The sequence below is a fragment of the Genypterus blacodes genome, unplaced genomic scaffold, assembly GCF_046128005.1.
Source record: "Genypterus blacodes isolate CSIRO-AG114 ecotype Tasmania unplaced genomic scaffold, CSIRO-AGI_Gbla_v1 ptg000070l_1, whole genome shotgun sequence".
NCBI lineage: Eukaryota > Metazoa > Chordata > Actinopteri > Ophidiiformes > Ophidiidae > Genypterus > Genypterus blacodes.
The window spans coordinates 1,889,297-1,910,480 of NW_027466880.1; the positions used below are offsets into that span (position 1 = coordinate 1,889,297).

Here is a 21,184-nt window from a genome sequence, read left to right on the forward strand (position 1 = left end):
TGGGGAAAAACAGTGTATAGTAGCACTTTTTTAAGTGTTTTTGCGTAAATGCAGTTAATTATTAACTCAGAGAAGACCCCTTGCACAATAACATCATTCAGCTAGAAATAATGTTTACATTCTCAGCTCTTATACATGGTACTTTGTGATCTGTAATATTTAACACTAATACAAACCATCAAGATAACGTGACCGAGTGACCTGAATAATGTGATCCAGCAGAACAAACAAGCAGTATTTGTCCATAGAGAGTTTCTGTGCTTTTACAGTAAACCACCTGCACCACTGCACCAGCTGTGTAAATTCTAGGCTTTACACTTGTGCTTATAAGTTCCTCTAATTCTGCCAAGTCACCAGTGAGCAATTTAGGGGTTTTGGCAAAGCCTTTGTTGAATTGCACATCTGTGGTCATAACCTGTAGAGGTCAGTTCTCAGCCCTTGTGTAACAACATGCTTCAGATTAAACTAATAAATAACACACAGTCCCTTATCAGAATTACAAGGGAACACAGTTTCTAGGAAAATACGTGGTAACTTTTGTAGATACAGTAGATACAAACATAAACATACAACTAGGGGCACCAGAGCCTTACTGTTCTTACATTAGGTAGTGAATTAAATGGAGTTACATATATATATGTCTCTTCCATTTCAAAGCATACAGTATATCATTTTCTCTGTGTGTGTGTGTGTGTGCACACGTGTGCCTGTGTGTGTGTGTGTGAGAGAGAGAGAGAGAGAGAGAGAGAGAGAGAGAGAGAGAGAGAGAGAGACCACAAAATCACAAGTAAGCCAAGGTTTTGCTTGTGACCAACTTCTTCCATAACCCATGTCTAACCACTTCTAGTCTAGTCATGAAATACTTAAAATTCTTTTAGATATTCTGGTTACCATTTGTCTTGCTTTGCATTTATTTGCCTTGTGCAGTGGGGGAAGGCCACTCTTGAACCAATAAAGCATTTGGAAGTACTTTCAAGTATATTCAATCACTATGGTGTCAATACTTTGTTGCCATCTTGGAAAACAAAATCTAGGAAACTCAGTTCACAGCGTGAAACAGCCTCTTATGTTGGAAAAAATAGTTGACAGAAGGATGTGTTGAGGGAATTTTCCACATGTTATTCCAACATCATCCATCAAAGGATCAAAACAGACTTTGATGTTTCTCAAGTCACCAGTGTCTGAGTTCAGCACAGAATGAACAAAAACTTTCCTATAATGGGATTCAAGAGGAGGACACAGCAGGTAAGAGATCAACAAATTACCAATTTGGAAAGTAGACATGAAAACAGCCATCATTCAGAGAAAAATGTCCTGAATCTTCAATCTCTGGCAGAGCTTAAGGCAAGATGTCTCATTGTTCCACCCAGAAATGTCTCAGACTATCTGCCAGATAGGAACAAAACACACATATTAATCTTAGAATTGTTTTTTAGGGGTAAAGTTCAACTGTAGGTCACTTATTAGTTTCTATAACGACAATGTCCTGCATTATAAATACTGCACAATATGTATCCTGCTAATTTAGTTTTTGCCAAATATATGTATAATTACAACAACAATAACAATAATGAAAATAATGCAATAATAATTTTTATGTGCAAAATCTGTGGAGCCCCTTAAAAAAACACTAGAATGAAGACTGACGATATGATTACGTGAATGCATTGCCTAAACGACGTCAACAAATGGAGCAGCAGTGGGTATACAACGTTTAAGGGAACTACAGAGATATTGGCTCTGCTGGCTCGTGGAACAGACCATTCTGTCTTTTTCACACAGGGGAGGTCACAGAATCTGAATGTTGTTGCATAGTCGAATTTATCCAAAATCCATCACATACTAATACAATCTTTAATATTAACATCACACAAGTGTAGAACTTCGTGTTATCTGGATATAAATTGCAAAACCGAGCAAATCAATTCTCTAATAATTTCGCAACCCCCCTCTGAAACAGATGTAGAGGAACCCCATAATAACGCCAGAGTATTTCTTCCATCGTCGCTTCTGCCTGCAGTGTCTCACAGCTAGGACTGGCATAGTTGCCAAACATGTAGTATGGACTGATGGACCATGATTACTGTTATTTGTATTATTATTCACATGGCAGGGAATTGGAACCGTGCTGCTTGGTGTAATTTAACAGAAAGTCACATGAGAGGAACAAAGCAGAGTCTTCAGCATCAACCCGAGCCTCGTCGGAACAGGTCAGACGGGCAGGAGGTCGATAGCTACCGTTAGCTCATTTAGCACGTTCACGTCCATTGAAATTGTAGGCAAATGTGTAGAGTTTACTTTAGCCCGTGGACAGAATAACTTAATTGTGACCGAGGTACAGAGATAAGTCAGACATTTTGTGTCATTTTCCCGCGTAACAACTTTTAAACTTACTCCAAAATGTAGCTTTACTGTTACAGGGAGTTGACTGCTGCTAACCATACTCAGCTGTATTGGCTGTTTGTTTATGTACCACGTATATATGTTTTTCAAAATACATTCTGACTATGATTTTCTACTAATCGACACTCCCCTTTCCTCGGGATTCGCGTTCCTTTCCCCACACATGCAGTCCACACAGTGTGTTGAACTATTTAATTTGTAACACGTGTAATGTGAGTGACAGTCTGAACGTGTTTGAATCAGTCGTCAGCCAGCTGTGATAAATATTAAGAGTAATCAGATTATAACCACACCCTCATTTGACAGATGAAACTGCTGCTGTCACTGCTTCCACAAGTTCTGCTACTATTACTCTACTACTGGTTCAGTCACACAGCTATCACTACTGCCACATAAACGAGTATGAAGTCTGCTGCTTCCATTATTATTGCTGCCAATTCATCATAATTCATTTGCTTCTCTGTTTAAAAGCAGCTGCCTAGTTTGACAAAGCAATATCACTCAATTCAACAAAATGATACTAAGATGCCCCTTGTCTTATTTTAGAATAATGATATAATTCTGGTGCCTTGTAGGAGACGGTTAAAGAAAGGATCGGATATATTATTACATCTATTTGAATACACTTGTTTTGTCGTCTGTGACTGAATGCAATGAAAAACTCTAGAATAAGTATTTGAGTTGAAATTCAGCTCACCAGTGATTCACCCTTCTCATATTCAAACATTGTGGTTTCATATTGAACAGATTTTAACAAAAGTGCTTTGTTGTTGTTTTGTTTAGAGTAAGAGGAGAGAAGGTGACAGGTGATCATGGGGGCTGTGTTTCACTCTCTCTTCAGCCTGGTCGGTCTGCTGCCTTGGTTACTGGTGACTCAGTTTACACCATGGACAGTCTTTTGTTCAACAGACATAAAGCAGACAAGTTGGCCATTATTTTCCCAGAAGCCTGTTCTTCTAGCCTGGAATGCCCCAACCGAGGACTGTGGCCCACGACATGGTATACGTTTCAATCTGGACCTCTTCAATATTGTGGCATCCCCCAATGAGGGCTTTGTCCGGCAGAACCTCACAATTTTCTATAAGGAACGCCTTGGATTGTATCCCTATTATGAGCGTGATGGCACTGCAGTGAACGGAGGCCTTCCGCAGGTTGCCAGCCTGACGCAACACTATGAAAAGATGCCTGAAGGTGTGCAAAAGTATATACGGGAGCCAGATGCAAAAGGTCTGGCTGTTATTGACTGGGAGGAGTGGCGGCCTCTCTGGATCCGCAATTGGGATATTAAAGATATGTATCGAAATAAATCACGTGAAATGGTGGCCAAAAAGAACTCTCGTTGGTCCTCAGAACAGGTGGGAAAAGTTGCACAACAGGAATTTGAGCTGTCAGCTCGCAAATTTATGCTAGAGACTCTGAAATATGCCAAAAGTTTGAGGCCCAATCAACTTTGGGGCTTCTACTTGTTCCCAGATTGTTATAACCATGACTACAGGGGCGGCCTGAAGAACTACGCAGGTCGCTGCCCTGATGTGGAGGTGGACCGTAACGACCAACTGAACTGGTTGTGGACAGAAAGCACCGCTCTCTTTCCATCTGTATATATTGGTACTGTACTACGATCGACAACTCACGGGCGGCTCTTTGTCCGACACCGGGTAAAGGAGGCGATGCGCCTCGCATCCGTCGGGAATGGATCAGCACGCCCCGTATTTGTCTATACCCGGCCTACCTACATCAACCAGATGACCCTCCTAACTGAGGTTAGTTGACAAAAGTAGCAATTCATCAGGAATATGAGGCTTATGTGTTTATTATCAGGTTTCCAGGACTGCAAATATAATTTAGTATCATGACACATAACTAGAAGTCAATGGGATGTTTCACTTGAATTTGAATCAAAAGTTTTAATGTATTTAATTCATACATTTCTTCAGAATTGAAATGACTGATTATTTTGATACTGTGTGAATAAAAAGTGTCTAAAAGCCTTCAGCACCTGTACAAGCCTCACATTTAGTAAGATCTTCATGCTTTTTGTATTTGGTTGTTGGAATCTTGTCAAATGCTTTCCAAGTCTTTGCCCCAAAACATATTGTTGCAGGATGCATAATCAGTATGTGTGCATGTGTGTGGGTAGCATTCAGTTTAACATTGACATGGCAGCAACAGTTATCGTTTCAAGCTTGGATCGGGTATGACACTCAATCATAAAGTTGTATCACAGCTGATGTGTTTGTGTAAATGTACTGCAGACAGACCTGGTGTCCACCATTGGTGAGAGTGTTGCACTAGGAGCTGCAGGTGTGATCTTCTGGGGCGACACCTCCTACGCAAGTAACAGCGTAAGTGACACGTCATGCGTTGTGTGTTTGATAGCCCAAGTGTTCTGTGCTTTTGGTTGAACATCTTTGTACCCCACAGGCCAGTTGCTCCAGCTTGAATCAGTATCTCCAGGGACCGCTGGGCCGGTACCTACTCAACGTGTCTACGGCAGCAGAACTGTGCAGTCAGACGCTGTGTAGGTCCCATGGCCGCTGTCTGCGAAGGATATCGGACAGTGACACCTACCTGCATCTCAGCCCCCAGAGCCACAGCATCACCAGTCAGGGTGGCCAGTTGAAGGTTTCAGGCAAGACTGGCCAAGCAGACCTGTCTCTTTTCCGTACACATTTCCAGTGCCAGTGCTACAGTGGGTACAGGGGTGAGGCCTGTGCTCAGAAAGAAAAAGGGCAGAATAGAGCCCCCTCTGTCCTTGGGACTTGGCCCCTTTGCCTTATACTCCCACTAGTACTCCTCTCTCTACTACACTGAGGAAACTGTGAGGCCCAAACTATGCAACGCTTCTGCCACCCTTTAAAGGGACAGTTCAGATTTTTGACCTATGGTGGTATGAGTTTCCTGACCACTGCTAAATGGGATGTGGGCTCAGGCAGACAATCCTGTGGTCAAATGTCTCCAGGTGAGTAGCTTGTCCTCCACATACAGGGTATGGTCCATCAACACTAAGCCACACAATGGCCTCTTTGTCAGGTACACCTTTATAACCCAATGCAATCCAGTGTAACTGAAATAAATCAAAGCTTTATTTACGGTGATCACTTTGTTGACACTGTCAGGGAGCTGTGGTCATTTTAAAGACCATATTTGTTGTGTTTAAAAGAGGATCACAGCCACTAGATTATTTTTCTTTTTTCAGTGACATCTATACTTCAGAACCTTTCGCCATCAGCCATTTGTGTGCTGGAGATGGAAGTAGTTCACCATTTCAATGCTTTCTCCCATTTAATCCACCATCAGGCGCTTTCAAAAGAGCGTCCATCTCCAGTGGATACTAATGTGCTTACATACTTCAACATGCAACATAGTTCCAACATTAAAGAGTCCTGAGGAGAGCAGCAATATTATACAAATTCAGTGTATTGTAATGTGGGTGGTTTAGAGGTTTTGTGTTTGTCAGCGAGTCTGTTGCCTCATGTGGGAGATTATGATCTCAGGACTGCCTGCTCGGTCAGTAACTCATACCACCATACTTCAAAATGAAGAAGTATCCTTTTAAGGACTTTGCCACCGTCCGTGTTGACATCAACCTCCAGATGAGGACACACACTGTCACTCCACGCCCAGCAGGACTTCAGTGTGTGTCATTGTGGGATTGTCTTATATAAGAAAGCTTTCTAACTTAAAGGGAACCTTTTAGGAGTGTGCTTTTAAATCATGAACACATGATTTAAAAGCCACAAAATGAGGCTGAAGCAAGAAAAAGGATTGAGTTAAGTTACATAAATGTTCATCTTAACACTGTATTGACAGATTGTTGCATTGCAGTGGAACTAATTTTTTCTGCTCCCACCCAACACTACAGTGTGCATCGGGATGAATCAAGCTGTTCAGATTTATGGCCTTAATATTGAGTTCTAACTATGACACTCTGACGTTAATTGTTATCTTTGGCTCACAGAAACACAATGGCTGGAACTGCCTGTTTCAGTTATACCAGGGCTAGAAAACACTCTTTTTAAAGCTGTTTTTTGAAGTGATTGTCTCACTGCAGTGTTCATCTCAGACCTCAGAGCATTTTTAAAAAGAGGATGTGTAAAAGGCAAAAGATGGACAGATGGGAGAAGGTATCTGCTATTATTTAGACCAAAATCACTGTGAAATAACAGCGTTTGTCACACAGGACATTTGCCAATTTGTGGTTGCACGTTGCAGAGAAGTAATAGGCAGGGAATTTATTACCAACTAGAAGCATAAATGGCCAACTACACAATAACCCGATTTTGGTGGAGGCGCTTACAATTGCAAGCTATACATTTGAAATGAAAAGGTAATAAAAGGAGGAAGTGCTTTACGTCTACTGCAACACTACCATTGTTTTTGCTTGTTTTAGCTCACATGCTCCTTGCAGATAATTTACACAACCACCAACCATTTTATAAGACATATCAGTATATTGCATTTTTTGGATACAAGTTTCTAATCCAGGCAGCCATTAGTTTCCATTCATTTCACAACAGTATGAAAATCAACAGGAAAAGACTTGAAACTTGACATAAGAATTTCATCACAGTGATCCTCAGGTTTGCATCTTCCACCTGCATCACCGTGCACACAGACAGAAAACTGCAGCTGTTTGTGTTTGATGCAGGAGGTCAATGCTAATTTCCACCAGAATCACTGTGAAGAGAAGTGGTGTCAGCATCTGTGATGCAGGAAATGTCGCACTATTTTTTGCTGGAATGAATTGCAATGAATGGTTGCACTGCAGATTGTATCAGTGGCCCTGCTGTTGAGTTATTGTTAAGTATGTTAAGTATGACTGCTTAGGTGAACCTCAGCTGACAAGCAGGCAGATGTACAGTGATGTTCACAAACTCAAACTGGAAAAAGAAAGAAATACACAAATTGCATTGTGATCAAACAAGAATGCTGCAAACTTTTGCAATTCTGCACTTTAGCTCATTTTCTGTTAAGAGTGTATCTGACTCCACTTGCACCAAGAAGAGAATCACTGTTCTCTTGCTGGATACAAAGGCCTGTGTAGGCATATAGTCATTACTGTACAGAGTTCTTTCTTTTAAAGCTTTGTGCTTCTGTAGGATGCAGATCCTTAGAGATGTGTGCCAATGTGAATCTTGTGCAAAGAAATGGGTTTTCCGTGGTTTGTATACCTCCCTTACCGCATCAGTTGTATTATGAAAACAGTTTGTCTGTTTTGTATGTCATTTGTACTTAATGTTTTAAAGGAAAAACTGCTGAAGTGTCATCTTTCTGAGCTTTGAAATATGTCAGTGCTTCTCAGAGTATCAATCCTGTTTAACCAAAGTTGCTGTTAATAGCAGAAAGCAAAGTCTGAAAAAGTCTTGATAACATTGGTGTCTTTGGTATACATGTGGAGGAAATACAGTACATGTAATGGAGATGGGGTATCAATTGAAAAATAAAGGGTAATGAAAGAGGAAGTGCTTTAACAACACTAGCACTGTTTTGGCATGTTTGGCCCATAACTGAGTGAACTGCTAAGCATTTTTAAGACACATCTGTGTGTTTTAGATTGTTGAGTGTTTGCTGGATTGTTCTGGTTTCTATTCCACAACACTTGAAAATCAAATTCATTAAAATAAGGTTTGAAAGATAGATAACCCATCACGATGATCATCTACTCTACATGGTCACATTCTACATTTGATAAAAGAATGGACTTTTTTACTCAGATTCCAAGTTTGCAAAATGACTTCAATATAATTTGTAAATGAATGGAAACCAGTGGATACAGTGAAGGTGAAACAATCAAAAATGTAGAACAATTACATACAGTATTTTTAAAATAAGAAATGCAAAGCAATGGATTAAAACGCGAAAAGAACGGTAAGGCCCCTTCAAGACTTCTTTAAAAAGTATAGAATATATTTCAAGAGTATTTCTAGTGTATCTACAAAATAAATTAAGTACTATTTTGGCTTTGTTGCATCCAACATAGCAGCTGCTTTGCTTAAGTATTACTGAGGGAAAAGCTTAATTTCAAAGCCTCCCTTTGCCAAAACAATATATCCTATTGTGTGAAACCAAATCTAAAAACATTCCAAGGGTTGCACAGGTTGTAAAGATTTATTTCATATCCACCTTTTACAGTTACATGTTAAGTTTATGGAATAAAATTGATTTAAAAGCCATCCTGTTTATTATTTGTGTTGTGTGTGTTATTTACTTTAATGAAACGTAAATTACCAAGATACTTCTTCGTGGAGATTAGCAGTTATTTCCTACATCAGTCGGGGTATATTTTTTTGGATGAAAAGACAAACGTAGAAAAGGCTGAAGAGATGTCAGAGAGAAGGCATGACTTGATGAATGACGGTTGTTTGACGAATGACGAATGTTTGAATTCTCAGGAGGAACTAAAATATCCAGAGGGCTCGTGTCAAGATATTACATTTGTTTTACTTTTGTTATTCTCCCTCTGTTTATACATCTTTATATTTTTAATAACTGTCATATATGGATTTGTAAAATACTTGCCCTTTTCAGCTGCCTTAACAGGAAATGACGCAGTTATTACTGTTGTTGTGTGCGACTTTTAATGCGCTCCGACAACCAACAGTTGCTTTACGCATAGCTTTAGTAGATACAGAGGGATAACAGATTTATTTATATCTGAATAACATTGCCCAACTTCCTCATCTTAATCAACATTTCACATTCACTTTTTAGGATCTTCTGTCGAATGTAAATGTGACATCGTTTCTCGCTTAAGAATGTAAATCTAGCTCCAGTTTGTGTTGTCAGTTTAATCCACAGCTAGTTCGGCTACTACCATCGCTGACCGATGGTTGTCAGCAGCGTTCCCCACTGGACACCGTCATCTCAGCGGTTATTACAGACGCGTAGCTGGCCACTAGCGATTCAGAGGACATGGCGATAAAGCAGTCACCCACCTCCTGCTGTCAGTGAACGCGTTAAACCATTTTCTTCCCTGTATTGGTATGTCTGCCCATCCACACAGTCCAGTCCAGTCCTGCATCGTGTCATTGTGCTAAGATGGAGCTAACGTTAGCTGCCTTGCTTGTTTCGTTAAATTATCTAAGCTAATAATTACAATGATGGGGCTGCAGTACTATAGATTTCTGTGCTTCATTCATGAGGTTTAACTTTAATTGAATACACCTATTGTGTATTTAGGCGTCATTGCTATTCCTATAGATTGTAAATGTACACAAGATGACATTATCATCAAACAGTGCATCTATTTACGGCTTATCTAAACAAGCACACGCAACTGGCAAAACGGGAACTAGATCACTTCATTTATCCAAGGCCAACCGAGGTCTTTAGTTTGGGTTAATTATATTTTTTCAAGGTAGACACCACATTTTTCATCAATTTGTTTTTACCATATGTATATATTGACCAAAAAGATCCACAGTGGTGGCGGTGGTAAAGATGTATTTACCTACATGCATATTTATACTGTCAAACAGTAAAAAAAAGTAACTCCATTTATTGAATGAACTGTAATGCAAAACAGGGAAGTCTTGCACTGTTGCTAGGCAGATGTAGGCAAACTTGGATAAGGGTGACACTGATGATGACACAAAATGACCAAGCACTCTGTCTCTGGTGGAAGAATTGTGTATGAACTCTTAAGCCTCATCGAGATTTGTTTCAAATTATTGTTTACTTTTAAGAGATAGACTTTTCCAAGGTATTTGTCTTTATTTGTCATTGATTGACGTCATAGCTAATCTACCTTGCTGTCTACTGTCTTCTTCCTAGTTTGGTCATCTTGGCAAAATGAATTTCTTGCGTAATCGTCTTGTTGTTCTGGGCCTGGTGTTGTTGGCCACTGTCTTGCTGTACCTGCTGCTGCCATCCATTCGCCAGGGCAGCATGGAACCGTCCCTTGAAGCTCAAAGAATGAGCCTGGGGGCTGCCTCCCCGCCTCCTCCACTTCCAACCATCAATGTGTCTATTCGGACAGGACAACTTCCTGGGGACCCCCCACTGTTCTTCAGAGAGGCTTTACCTGTTGATGGAGCTGGACGCCAGATATTGCCAAGGTGAGTTGTGGCAACACAAGCTTAAACTGACTTTAAACATTCTGCAAATATGAATATATTTTGTAATGGTAAGCATTTAATCCAAAGAGTTTTATGAGTCAGTTTAAATCCATACAGAAACAGCTCAGACACAGCACAGTTTGGTGTAAACTCTTGAAATGATTTCTCTGTTCAGGCTCCAGGTGGTGCTTCTGCATGGCCAAGCCTTCACATCCAAAACCTGGGAAGAAATAGGCACGCTGGCCTTGCTGGCGACTAATGGATACCAGGCTTTAGCAATGGATCTGCCAGGTAGAACTAAAAAACCTGCTGACATGATCGTTTCTATCGTTATGTACTGTAATGATTGTATCTGAATGTTCAGTGTACACCTAAGCAGCACAAGTTGTTTTGTTTAGAGCGCAGTGGTAATCAGAACACAGTCACATGTGAGACCTGAGCTTGTGTACTAGGAGTGAATTCAACCCAAGGAATAAGAATATGTTAAAACACACATTTATACAGATTTCCATTTTGCCCTGATGTTGTTGTTGTGTTGTGGAGTGTTGTTCATTTGTGGATGGCGCCCTCTTGTGGTTAAAATAAATTAATGCGGTCGGGGTTGTGGGCTGGATTCAGTGACATAAAATCACCAAATCCTCTTAGTTGTTATTTGATGTTCTGTGAACAACGACGCATTCTCCTATCTACACTAAATTCTGCTTGTATCACCATCGATGCACACATGCCAATGACGATGCAAAAAGGTGTAAATATCTGTAAAATACGCTGTATGCTGTATTTAAAACTAACTTCTGCTTTTTTCACATATTCTTCTTGGAGGTTATGGAAAGTCACCAGACTCAGAGGGTTTGAAGACTGATCAGAGTCGGGTGGACCTTCTCTCAAGGTTCATGGAGGCCCTGGGTGTCCGGGCAGCTGTACTTTTGAGTCCCTCCATGAGTGGACATTACTCCATCCCCTTCCTGATGAAGAACACTGCTCAGCTACACGGCTATGTTCCCATAGCACCAGTTGGTACCCGAAGTTACACTCCACAACAGTACCAAAGTATTCAGGTGAGAGATGTTTTGAATACGCTGCTTTACATTATGTAGGGATTAGGAGAGAAAATAGAGAAATGTCTATACATGGGTTTAAATTTTGACTTTGTATGTTCTCTTTGACGGCCCTGTTTGTGTTTTGCAGACTCCCACTCTCATTGTGTATGGAGCCCTCGACACAAACCTTGGTGCGCAGTCCCACAAGAACCTCATACAACTTGCACATCACACCGTGCTGAAGTTGGAGGGGGCTCGCCACGCCTGTTACATTGACAAACCCCGGGAATTTCACCAAGGCTTGATGGAATTCCTGAGCAAATTGAAGTGAGATGTGTTTGGGAGGAGAAGTGATGGAAGCAAAGGAAAGACTCTGTTACACTGAATGTTGATGGACGAACACAAGTCCTCTGAACAACGATTCATCTCCCCGACTTCTGAAGCAAAGAACATATCAACATGAAAGTATTATCAGTAAACAGAAACAGGCATGTAAACTCGTCTTTGTACATGTGACACTTAACCATACTCACATGTTTGAAAATGTGTACATATTTTAAGATTTCATTAATGCCACCTATAAAAAAGCCTGTTACTAAAAACTGTTGACAGCTATCATTCTAAACTGTATCTGCAAGCACACATCAGCAGAATATTATTATCAGGAAGTGCTATACGCATATAGTGTTTCCTCCTAGATACTATTCCAGTTTATTTTGACAATTCATTTTGTGCGTCTTATCCCAATGCTGCCCAAGTAAAGGAAAAAAAAAGTTTTCCAATTTATACATAATCATAACACAACGTATCAGGAGCAACAGTGTTATTGGTATAATGCCACAGAACGCACACCACTGCTGTGTGAACATCTGTTTGTGCTGCTTTCATCTTGTATAGGTGTGAGTTTAATTTCTTGTGTTTCATGCCTTTGTTTGCACGTGAACATGGAATGTCTTTGCTTCATTGTTACCATTTTTGAGTGTGACATGCACCATACTGTAAATATTCTAATAGTGTAGCCAGTGTTTGTGTTTAAATGGCTTCATCTTTTCTGTTTACTGTTTACATTTGACAAATGTATTATATTCTTTAGGATCTGGTAACCATCTCAGCTTCAATCAGACCTAATGTGTGCTCTTCTCACTATCAGCAAAAGTATTTGGTGCATATTGTAATTTAAAACAAATGTACAAAAGATTATGGACTGTATTAAAATGCTAAATATAGCTCATGTTAATTTATATTATGATGATAAAAAAATCTCTATAATATATTTGCAATGAGTTTGTTTGGGCAATCCTGTATAAAACAAACTTAAAATGAGATATGTGCATAGCTTACAATAAAAAATTGCAACAGTGTGTTCTTGATATTTTTCCAGCTGGCAAGGTCCCATACCAGGAAGAGATGGTTGTAGTTGTTATTGCATTTATGTAACATACTTGTTCTGAGAGATAAAAGCCTTTACATAGTTGCTAAAGGTCCAGAGTGTTCACAGTGAGTGGACATGAAACTGTTCATTTCCACCCAGCACAGTGCGTACATGAGCTGTCGGTTTAAATTGGAGAGTTAACACCAGATGAAGCGGAAAAGTGCACCTCTTGTACTAAAGAACAGCACTTCATGTCCTGTTATCACTGTGGATGAATGACTACCAAGTTATAGACTTACCCGCTGAGATCATGACCTCATTCACACAATGGATCCAGCAATAACTCATTTACAGAGTTAAAAAAGGACAGGAGGGTTTGTGAAAGATAAAGTGATCCGTCCACAATTGTCATATAAATGCAATAAATAATATAACTGAACACAAGAAGTGCTCCTTCACAGAGATTAAGATGGCTATTATAAATAAGAAAGCACATGCTATGTGAAGTGACTTGCTTTTTTCCTCTTTGTGCTCAGAAACTCAGTCTTTATGGAGGACTAAAAGTGCCAAAATTAAATGAATAAATACGCTATTAAAGATTAATTAAAAGTGTCATTAATTAATTAAATGTGTCAAAAATTAATTAAATGTGTCATTAAATGTGAAATAATTGATTAAATAAAACAAGTCATACAATTTAAAAAAAAACATTTAATCATTTCAGTGCACATTTAATTATTTCATAGTGCGGTGTTACAGCGAACCATGAATTCATTTTATCCGTCAACCTCGCCCATCAAAGTCGGTGGGCGGGGCTAACGCGAATCTAGTCTAATCCACTGCTTTGGTCTGCCTTGAAACAGAGAGTAGAAGAAGTTTTTCTAAACATGGCGGCTGTGTTGATGGAGGATCTCCGTGAACTTTCTAGCGAGTTGGTGAGAGATATTTTAGACCTTGCACAGTATGTGGAAGCAGGACCTGCTGACCCCAAGCATGTAGCGTGTAAAGCATTTATTAAAGCTTTGCATTAATCCATTATTTGGAATCGATTTGCCTTGACTTGATGTGCAGGGTAACCAATCAGGTGTAAGAACCCGCCCTCTAACTTTGACGGGTAAATTTGACAGATAAAATTAATTCATGGTTAGCTGTAACACCGAACTATGAAAAATTAAATGTGCACTGAAATAATTAAATGTGCACTGAAATAATTAAATGTTTTTTCTTTAAATTGTATGACTTGTTTTATTTAATCAATTATTTCACATTTAATGACACATTTAATTAATTATTGACACATTTAATTAATTAATGAGACTTTTAATTAATTATTTAATGGCGTATTTATTTGTTTAATTTTGGCACTTTTATTAGTCCTTCATAAGTCTTATCCTGAATTTTGCGAATGTAATCATACCGAAGGTTAGAGTTAACTACTTCACGTCCACTAGAATTTGTTTTACATTTTATTTTTTACTCTTATTTCTTGTTATCTAGTCCATGATGTAAATTACAAAACTAAATGTAATTTACATCTTATTGATTACTGTATATGTATTAAACAAAACAAAAAACGCCGTGCGTCACTAGGCTTTTATTGTGAAGTGCCGGAAGCAGCGTGCTGCTCGGGTCAGCTGACTGCGTGATGAGACAGCAGTGTGAGCTCAGGTGTCCGCACTGGGTGAGTGTTTGGACTCCTATTCCATGTAAGGGCCTTTAGTAAGCGCTGTAAACAGAGATTAAGTGAATCTGTGCCGTTAGTAGGCCCGTCGAGCTTTATTACGACCTCTCGTATTATTAACACCTGAACAAGTTGTACTTTACATGCGTCCGCTACTTAAATCTGCCTTATGTAGGCTAGATAAGCACATATTTGATCCTGGGCTCTTTGTGTGCACACAAAACGACCCTGTTGTTATTTTGTAATGATGACATTAAGAGAAAGCATGTACGTAGCTTTGTATTACGATGCTATTTAAAGATGGACCGGCACAGTCCAGTACAGCCCAGATCATGCAGCCATGCATTAAAGGATGTCTTACAGAGATGATAATGTTCAGGTTTGACCGTCAGAGACATGGTTGCTTCTATTGCATTACATTGTGTGGTGTTGGTAATTTTGTATAATGGATGTGCATGTGAAACAGCCGCAAATATGAACACATTATTAATGCAAAAGCTCTCAGACAACACCTGATTAAGTATAAGCCTGAGAGCAAACATACCATTTACACCAGGGGTATTTTCTAAATGAATTTCAATGCATGTTTTGCTGCTTTTGTCTGTGTCCATGAAGGAACATATCTTACCATGTTGCCTGACAAAGATGGTCCAGCTGTTGGAGGGTTCCAGAGCTCTCCAGAGGGAGAGGATCCCTCTGTGAGTCTGCTCAGAGAATACCTCCGCCTCAAAACTGTCCACCCCGAGCCCGACTATGGTGAGATGCTTCTGTCACAACACATTCCTTATGGTTTCAAGTTGTACCCACTTGGGATGTCATATTTGGATATCTGGGATTTACCTTTTATGAGCCTAACCCACCTTTTAAGGACTTGAGACCTCAAATACAATAATAAAAGTGGATTCTCTCCCAGTGGCTCTTATAGGCCAGGCATTGCTGCAGCACATCACATGCATACACTCCCACAAAAAGGTTAGTGAGGATTATGATTCAGATGTTAGATGATGTTAAGAGAAAAATAATGTTACAATAATGTTGCACGTTGCTGTTCCTAGACTCTAAACTAGACTTTATCTGCTTGCCATATCAAGTTTGTATCTAATGTGGCGTGATTTAGTCAACAAATAAAGTAAGTAAAGTCCATGTCGTATCATCACACTTGTCTCTGTCGGTTGGACTTTAATTAGCTGTAAGTTTATCTTGAGTCTCAAACGTTGGGCTCTGAGAAGCAGTAGTGGCAGAGAAAAGGATCAACAATTGGACTAACAATGATCTATTCACAAAATATCAATATTTATGTAGCTGATAATATGAAGGTGTTTCAGAGTATTGTATTTTCAAAGCAAAGTACAATGCTTCACTCAAAATCAGACCTTATTCATTACAGTGCAGTATCTCCTCTACTTGCATGTTGACATACAGCACATGCATGTTGCAGATTATCATCAGCAATGCAGATACAACATTCATCACTGTCACTATCCCTGCTAGCAGGCATTGTGTTGTGCACTAAGACGGTCACTTCTTTGTGGTATCTCTCTGTCCACCCTGGGGGTAAAACATGAGTCTGTCGTGGCTTCACCGCTCTCTGCAGGGACAATGTTTCCCAGTGAGCCTGGATGCACTTTGGAGATCTGATTACAAGGAGATCTGAAGGAGGCCACTGGGTAAAGGACGTCTGTGCTGCTCTACCCTGCTGGTTGCTTCCACACATCTGAATAAATGGCTGAAAAAATACAGTTTGATAGATAACAGCGGCAACAAAAGGCTCACTGTGTTGAATTTTGGTGACTATCCCAGCAGATGGCAACAGGATTTTCAACTATGTAGTGTTCTCAGTAGTTTCAAACAAGCGTTCATATTTAAATAGTTTGTTTTGATATATGCTCATTCATTTATAGATGCTGCTCTTAGGTTCCTGGACAGAATAGCAGAGGAGCTTGAGCTACCCATGAAAAAGATTGAGGTGTGTGCCAAATGATGGTAATTGAATCCAGGTAGCAAACATTTATGTACCTACTGTTAGTGCTGTGAACAACTGGTAATACTGTTCTCTGAAAGGAAAAGGCGATCTCTGTAGGAATAAAGGGTTAAACGTGACTAATCTCTGCCCTTCTCTCCCTTTAGGTCTTCCCAGGCAGAGTCGTGTCCATCATGACGTGGAAAGGGACAGACCCAACATTGAAATCCATCCTGTTGAATTCCCACACCGACGTCGTACCTGTTTTCCAGGTACGGCGTGAAAACGTCTGTGTTTATGGTGATATGATCCTGTTATTACCTTTAAATGACCTGAACTCGATCTCCTCTCATAGGAACATTGGAAGTACGATGCCTTCAGTGCTTTCAAGGATGCAGAGGGCAACATTTACGCCCGGGGATCACAGGACATGAAATGTGTAACTGTGCAGTGAGTATAAACTGTTATTTATTGGTATTATCTAAACCTAATACCTGTTTAACCCCGGATTACTGCCTGTTGCAGACGCGTGTCACAGTTGTACTGATGTGCTCTCGCTCCCTCTGTAGGTACATCCAGGCTGTCAGGAGACTGAAAGCAGAGGGGAAGAAGCTGCCGCGCACTGTGCACTTAATGTTCGTCCCCGGTAGGAGCTGTCATCCTTTCCATCATCTCTTCACTTCTTTCAATCTAAACGTTCTCCAACAAATGCACGCTAGTTTAGCAACACGAGGAGAAGGAAAATATTTCTGTATAATCTATTCATAAATACATCCTCCGCATTGTCTTCTGCCCTTCCAAATTTTATGTGGACCTCAGGGGATGAAGCTCATTATTTGAAATTAGGAAGTCTGCTTGTGTCTGTTACTATAATGATGCCATTTCCCAATAACGGCCATGATTGCCTCGTTAAAATCTGTTTAATTTGATTTGTTTAGTTTAATTGAATTGAATTTAGTTGATTCGCATTTGTTTGCAGCAGCTGGTGGTTTGTGTTAGACAACCAATCCAAATTTAGCAGCATGTCACGTCACTACAGTCTTAATTTGTACAATATTAATGTGATTTCATTGTGGTTGCCTAATGTTAACCCCCTTATCCGTATGTTTTGTTATGCCGTAGATGAAGAAGTTGGAGGTTACAAGGGAATGGAAACATTTGTGAAGCACCCAGAATTCCAGAACTTAAACATTGGCTTTGCACTTGATGAAGGTAAATGAAGGTCAAACCATTTCCAAAGTTAATGATTGCAAACCTGGATGATTGAGGGGTCAGTCAGTCCCTTAGTCAGGTGTGACTGTGTGTGTCACAGGAAACATCCTAGTGCTGGTTAATCTCAGAAGGGGAACAAAGGAGATAAGATTAAATATTTGGTTGATGTAAATGAAACAAAAAGGAGCAAAGGTATAATTAGAAAAGGAGGGCTGAACCATTTAGGGAAATGTCTAATTGTTTAATTCAAGTATTGTTTGATGATTTAAGTCAACTAAACTAAATTTCAATCCCTGGTTTTGGAAGTTGAGGAAGCCTGATGGAGACAAATGCAGTTGTCATCATAAACGTCTGTCCTCTGCGTCTCTGTTCAGCTCTTCATACAGTAGTTAATGTTACACACATGTTACACTACAGACCCATGTTGAGAATGGATATTATCTGTATGAATGTGTTCTGTAGGTCTGGCCAACCCTGGTGAGGCCTTTACTGTGTTCTATGGAGAAAGGAACCCCTGGTGTGAGTAACTCAAACATACTACACAAGATGGCCTCAGTCTGAATGCTTCACAAATATTCAAATGATGATAAATTAGTCCTCAAATACAAACATATACATTGGGTTATTGCAGGGATAACAATTCACTGCCCAGGCAGTCCTGGTCATGGCTCTCGCTTTGTGGAGAACACGGCTGCTGAGAAGCTGGTAAGCATCGCTGATTTGCCTCGAATTTTCAAGTGTTTATATTTATTTAGAGAAACAAAAGTTTTACAGATCCTGTGAAAAGTGATCACAATTCTCTTTTTCCTTTCTTGCAGCGCAACATCATAAACTCCTTCTTGGGCTTCAGAGAGAAAGAGAAACAAAGGTAGAGTTGTGAGAAAGCGCACATCTCCATTTGTATCACACACCTGTATGTGTCATGGCGGCAACACAAAGGTAGTTTAAGCCCCAGCACAGCGACAGCAACAGCTCTACCACCTGAGATCTGCTTTGTGCGCTCATTGTGTGCAGATCTGGAAGCTTTGGGTCTTTATTCCCTGCAGGAAGTCACTTTCATGTTGTTCCTCTTTATGAACAGCGGCATACAGCGGAAAACAATGTGCTCAAAACAAAATGCAAGGGCTGCAGATTTTAAATGCTGAGTGGTTGTTTTAATGGTTGTGGGACTGTTAATGATTGCTTTATTAACAGACCCAGAGGGCAATAGAAGAAGGTTTTCCTATTGACCACTGGCAAAAAATATTGATTATATTTCAGTGTTGCACAGAATACTTCCTAAAATTCTGAATAAGAATTCTAGAATAATGTAGAAATGTCATGAATGTGTGAATGAATTTCAGGTTAAACACCAGCGAGTGCTTCACGCTCGGCGATGTCACAACAGTGAATATGACCATGGTAAAAGGGGGTGTGGCCTACAACGTCATCCCAGCCGAAATGGACGTCAGCTTTGACCTGAGGATACCGCCCACAGTGAATCTACAGGTCAGTGCGTGCGCCACTGTCGCTCGCTCACACACATGTAGAGATTAAGTGTATGGCGCCCTCTAGCTGTTCCCGCTACGCTTACACCTTCATCGTTACTTCCCCCTCCCTAGGAGTTTGAAACGCAGATCCAGCAGTGGTGTAAGGCAGCGGGGGAGGGAATCACTTATGAATTTGCCCAGGTCAGTGCTCTGAGTACTGGGTATTAAATTGTTAAATAAGGTGCTGCGGCTGTCAAATGGTCAAAATGAATTAACTCCTGTCCTTTTACAGAAACACATGAACCAGAATGTGACATCGACGAACGAGGACGATCCGTGGTGGAAAGTGTTCAGCGCTGCCTGCAAAGCAATGTGAGGTTAACAGCAGGCGTTCATTTCCTCGCAGATCGAGAGGAAAATGTATTGTGTTATTTCTTTTCTTTTAGTTTCCTTTTGATTGTACTTATCGATTACACTTTGCATTTACTTGCTCTATAAGAACACTGATGAAGGCCGGGTTTGTTCAGTAAAGTGCACACTCTTACAGACAGTCGCTTAATGTTGCTTTACATTAAGGCTCTGTTTATCTTGCAGAGTAGTTTCACTGCACTGCATAGAAACTGTACACCTGTATAAGAATAGACGAGCAGTAAACCACCCAGGTTTCTTAAGGATAAAGCCTTTACTCGCTTGAGGACTTGAGTTTGTGCCATTTGTGCTTCAGCAGCCCTTTCATGTATGCAGCCTATGAGAGTCTTCACACCATTTTCACACACCTCCCACAGTCCTCTTTTTTTATTCAGGCGGTAGATGTTTCGTCTGTGATTCCTCATGGCAGCATCAGACAAGCCTATTGCATTCACTGTCCATGTGCAGTATTTTATAAGGTCATACAACTGCACCTAAGCAGAATTAATTTGGAATTGTTTAACCAGAGAGTTGTGACTGGAAAAGTGGCTCTTGTTGTGTTTCATAAACTTAAGAGTCTCAATCTCCACTACAGGAATTTGACTATAGAAAAGGAGATCTTTCCAGCGGCCACAGACAGCAGATTCATCCGTGCGGTGAGTATAAGAATTACATATGATGTCAGCCTGATTGAAAAGAATGAATATACATGTGCCTGATAGCGTGTTATTCTGATGAATCTAGGTGGGAATCCCAGCTATCGGCTTTTCCCCGATGAACCGAACACCAATCCTGCTGCATGATCACAACGAATACCTGAACGAGAAAGTCTTCCTCAAGGGCATAGAGGTGTACCAGAGACTCATCCCGGCTCTGGCCAGCGTTCCATCCTCACCCAGCGAGGCTTAGATTAAACCTCAGCTTTTGAGTTTACTGATGATATGATTGTTTAACTTGAACAATGTGCAGAGATTACCAAAGAATAACAACATGTACTGTACATACAGTATATCATCCAGACAAACTGAGTTCTTGGTACTATTGATTTTTTTTAATGATTCTCAGGATACAGATGCAGTAGCTTTGTATTACTCCATATTTCAGCAGCCTTTTAACAACATAATCGTGTCAGCATTGTTGGTTGATTGTGTGAGTATGTCTGCAGTCTAAACAGATTTATTCTTTAAAAAAATACATTTTCAAGTAGCATTCAAAATGTGATTATAAAATGTATTACATTTTAAGCATTTACTTTGTAAAATTCGATTTATTTTGAAACTCGGTTTACAAGGTAGAATTTTCTGTAAGTGAAATTGAATAAATATATTTGTTCAATACTTAGTGTTTGTGTTTATGTTTTCTTTTACATGACCGAGTACAAACGGTGCGATACAAGAGTGAGGAACATCTCAGAAAGAGATTACAAATGCTGATGTAGAACAAGCGAGAGAGAAATAACATTTATTACAACTACTGTCATCAATTTCCAAATGGTATTTAAGACGTGAGCCTCAGTTAAAATGCATAAATACGATATAAAGATGATTTGTAATATAGATGTTTTTTTATTATGTGGTAG

At 39.9% G+C, this 21,184-nt stretch overlaps 3 protein-coding genes across 6 annotated transcripts; all 3 read left to right on the plus strand.

The window, feature by feature from the left end:
- The first annotated feature begins 2,010 nt into the window (after nt 1-2,010).
- Nucleotides 2,011-8,575, plus strand: hyal2b (hyaluronidase 2b). Its single transcript, XM_076156676.1, has 4 exons — nt 2,011-2,210; nt 3,187-4,166; nt 4,659-4,748; nt 4,828-8,575. Exons 2-4 carry the CDS (start codon nt 3,216-3,218, stop codon nt 5,215-5,217), a joined length of 1,431 nt encoding a protein of 476 aa, XP_076012791.1. The 5' UTR covers nt 2,011-2,210; nt 3,187-3,215; the 3' UTR covers nt 5,218-8,575.
- Nucleotides 8,576-8,991: 416 nt separating this feature from the next.
- abhd14a (abhydrolase domain containing 14A) lies at nt 8,992-12,864 on the plus strand. The gene is made up of 5 exons (XM_076156982.1): nt 8,992-9,387; nt 10,180-10,463; nt 10,639-10,754; nt 11,286-11,521; nt 11,652-12,864. Exons 2-5 carry the CDS (start codon nt 10,198-10,200, stop codon nt 11,832-11,834), a joined length of 801 nt encoding a protein of 266 aa, XP_076013097.1. The 5' UTR covers nt 8,992-9,387; nt 10,180-10,197; the 3' UTR covers nt 11,835-12,864.
- A 1,618-nt stretch (nt 12,865-14,482) lies between these two features.
- LOC143005400 (aminoacylase-1-like) lies at nt 14,483-20,931 on the plus strand. Of its 4 annotated transcripts, none has more exons than XM_076156801.1 (15): nt 14,483-14,556; nt 15,172-15,312; nt 16,458-16,522; nt 16,684-16,788; nt 16,872-16,966; nt 17,086-17,162; nt 17,639-17,728; nt 18,191-18,247; nt 18,360-18,433; nt 18,547-18,596; nt 19,072-19,216; nt 19,330-19,398; nt 19,490-19,569; nt 20,201-20,261; nt 20,350-20,931. In XM_076156801.1, exons 2-15 carry the CDS (start codon nt 15,186-15,188, stop codon nt 20,512-20,514), a joined length of 1,260 nt encoding a protein of 419 aa, XP_076012916.1. In that variant the 5' UTR covers nt 14,483-14,556; nt 15,172-15,185; the 3' UTR covers nt 20,515-20,931. The 4 variants fall into 4 exon arrangements, with proteins under 4 accessions (XP_076012916.1, XP_076012917.1, XP_076012918.1 ...); XM_076156802.1 differs by having other exon boundaries at nt 14,510-14,581; XM_076156803.1 differs by lacking the exon at nt 14,483-14,556 and adding an exon at nt 15,470-15,528 and having other exon boundaries at nt 15,182-15,312.
- The last annotated feature ends 253 nt before the right edge of the window (nt 20,932-21,184 follow it).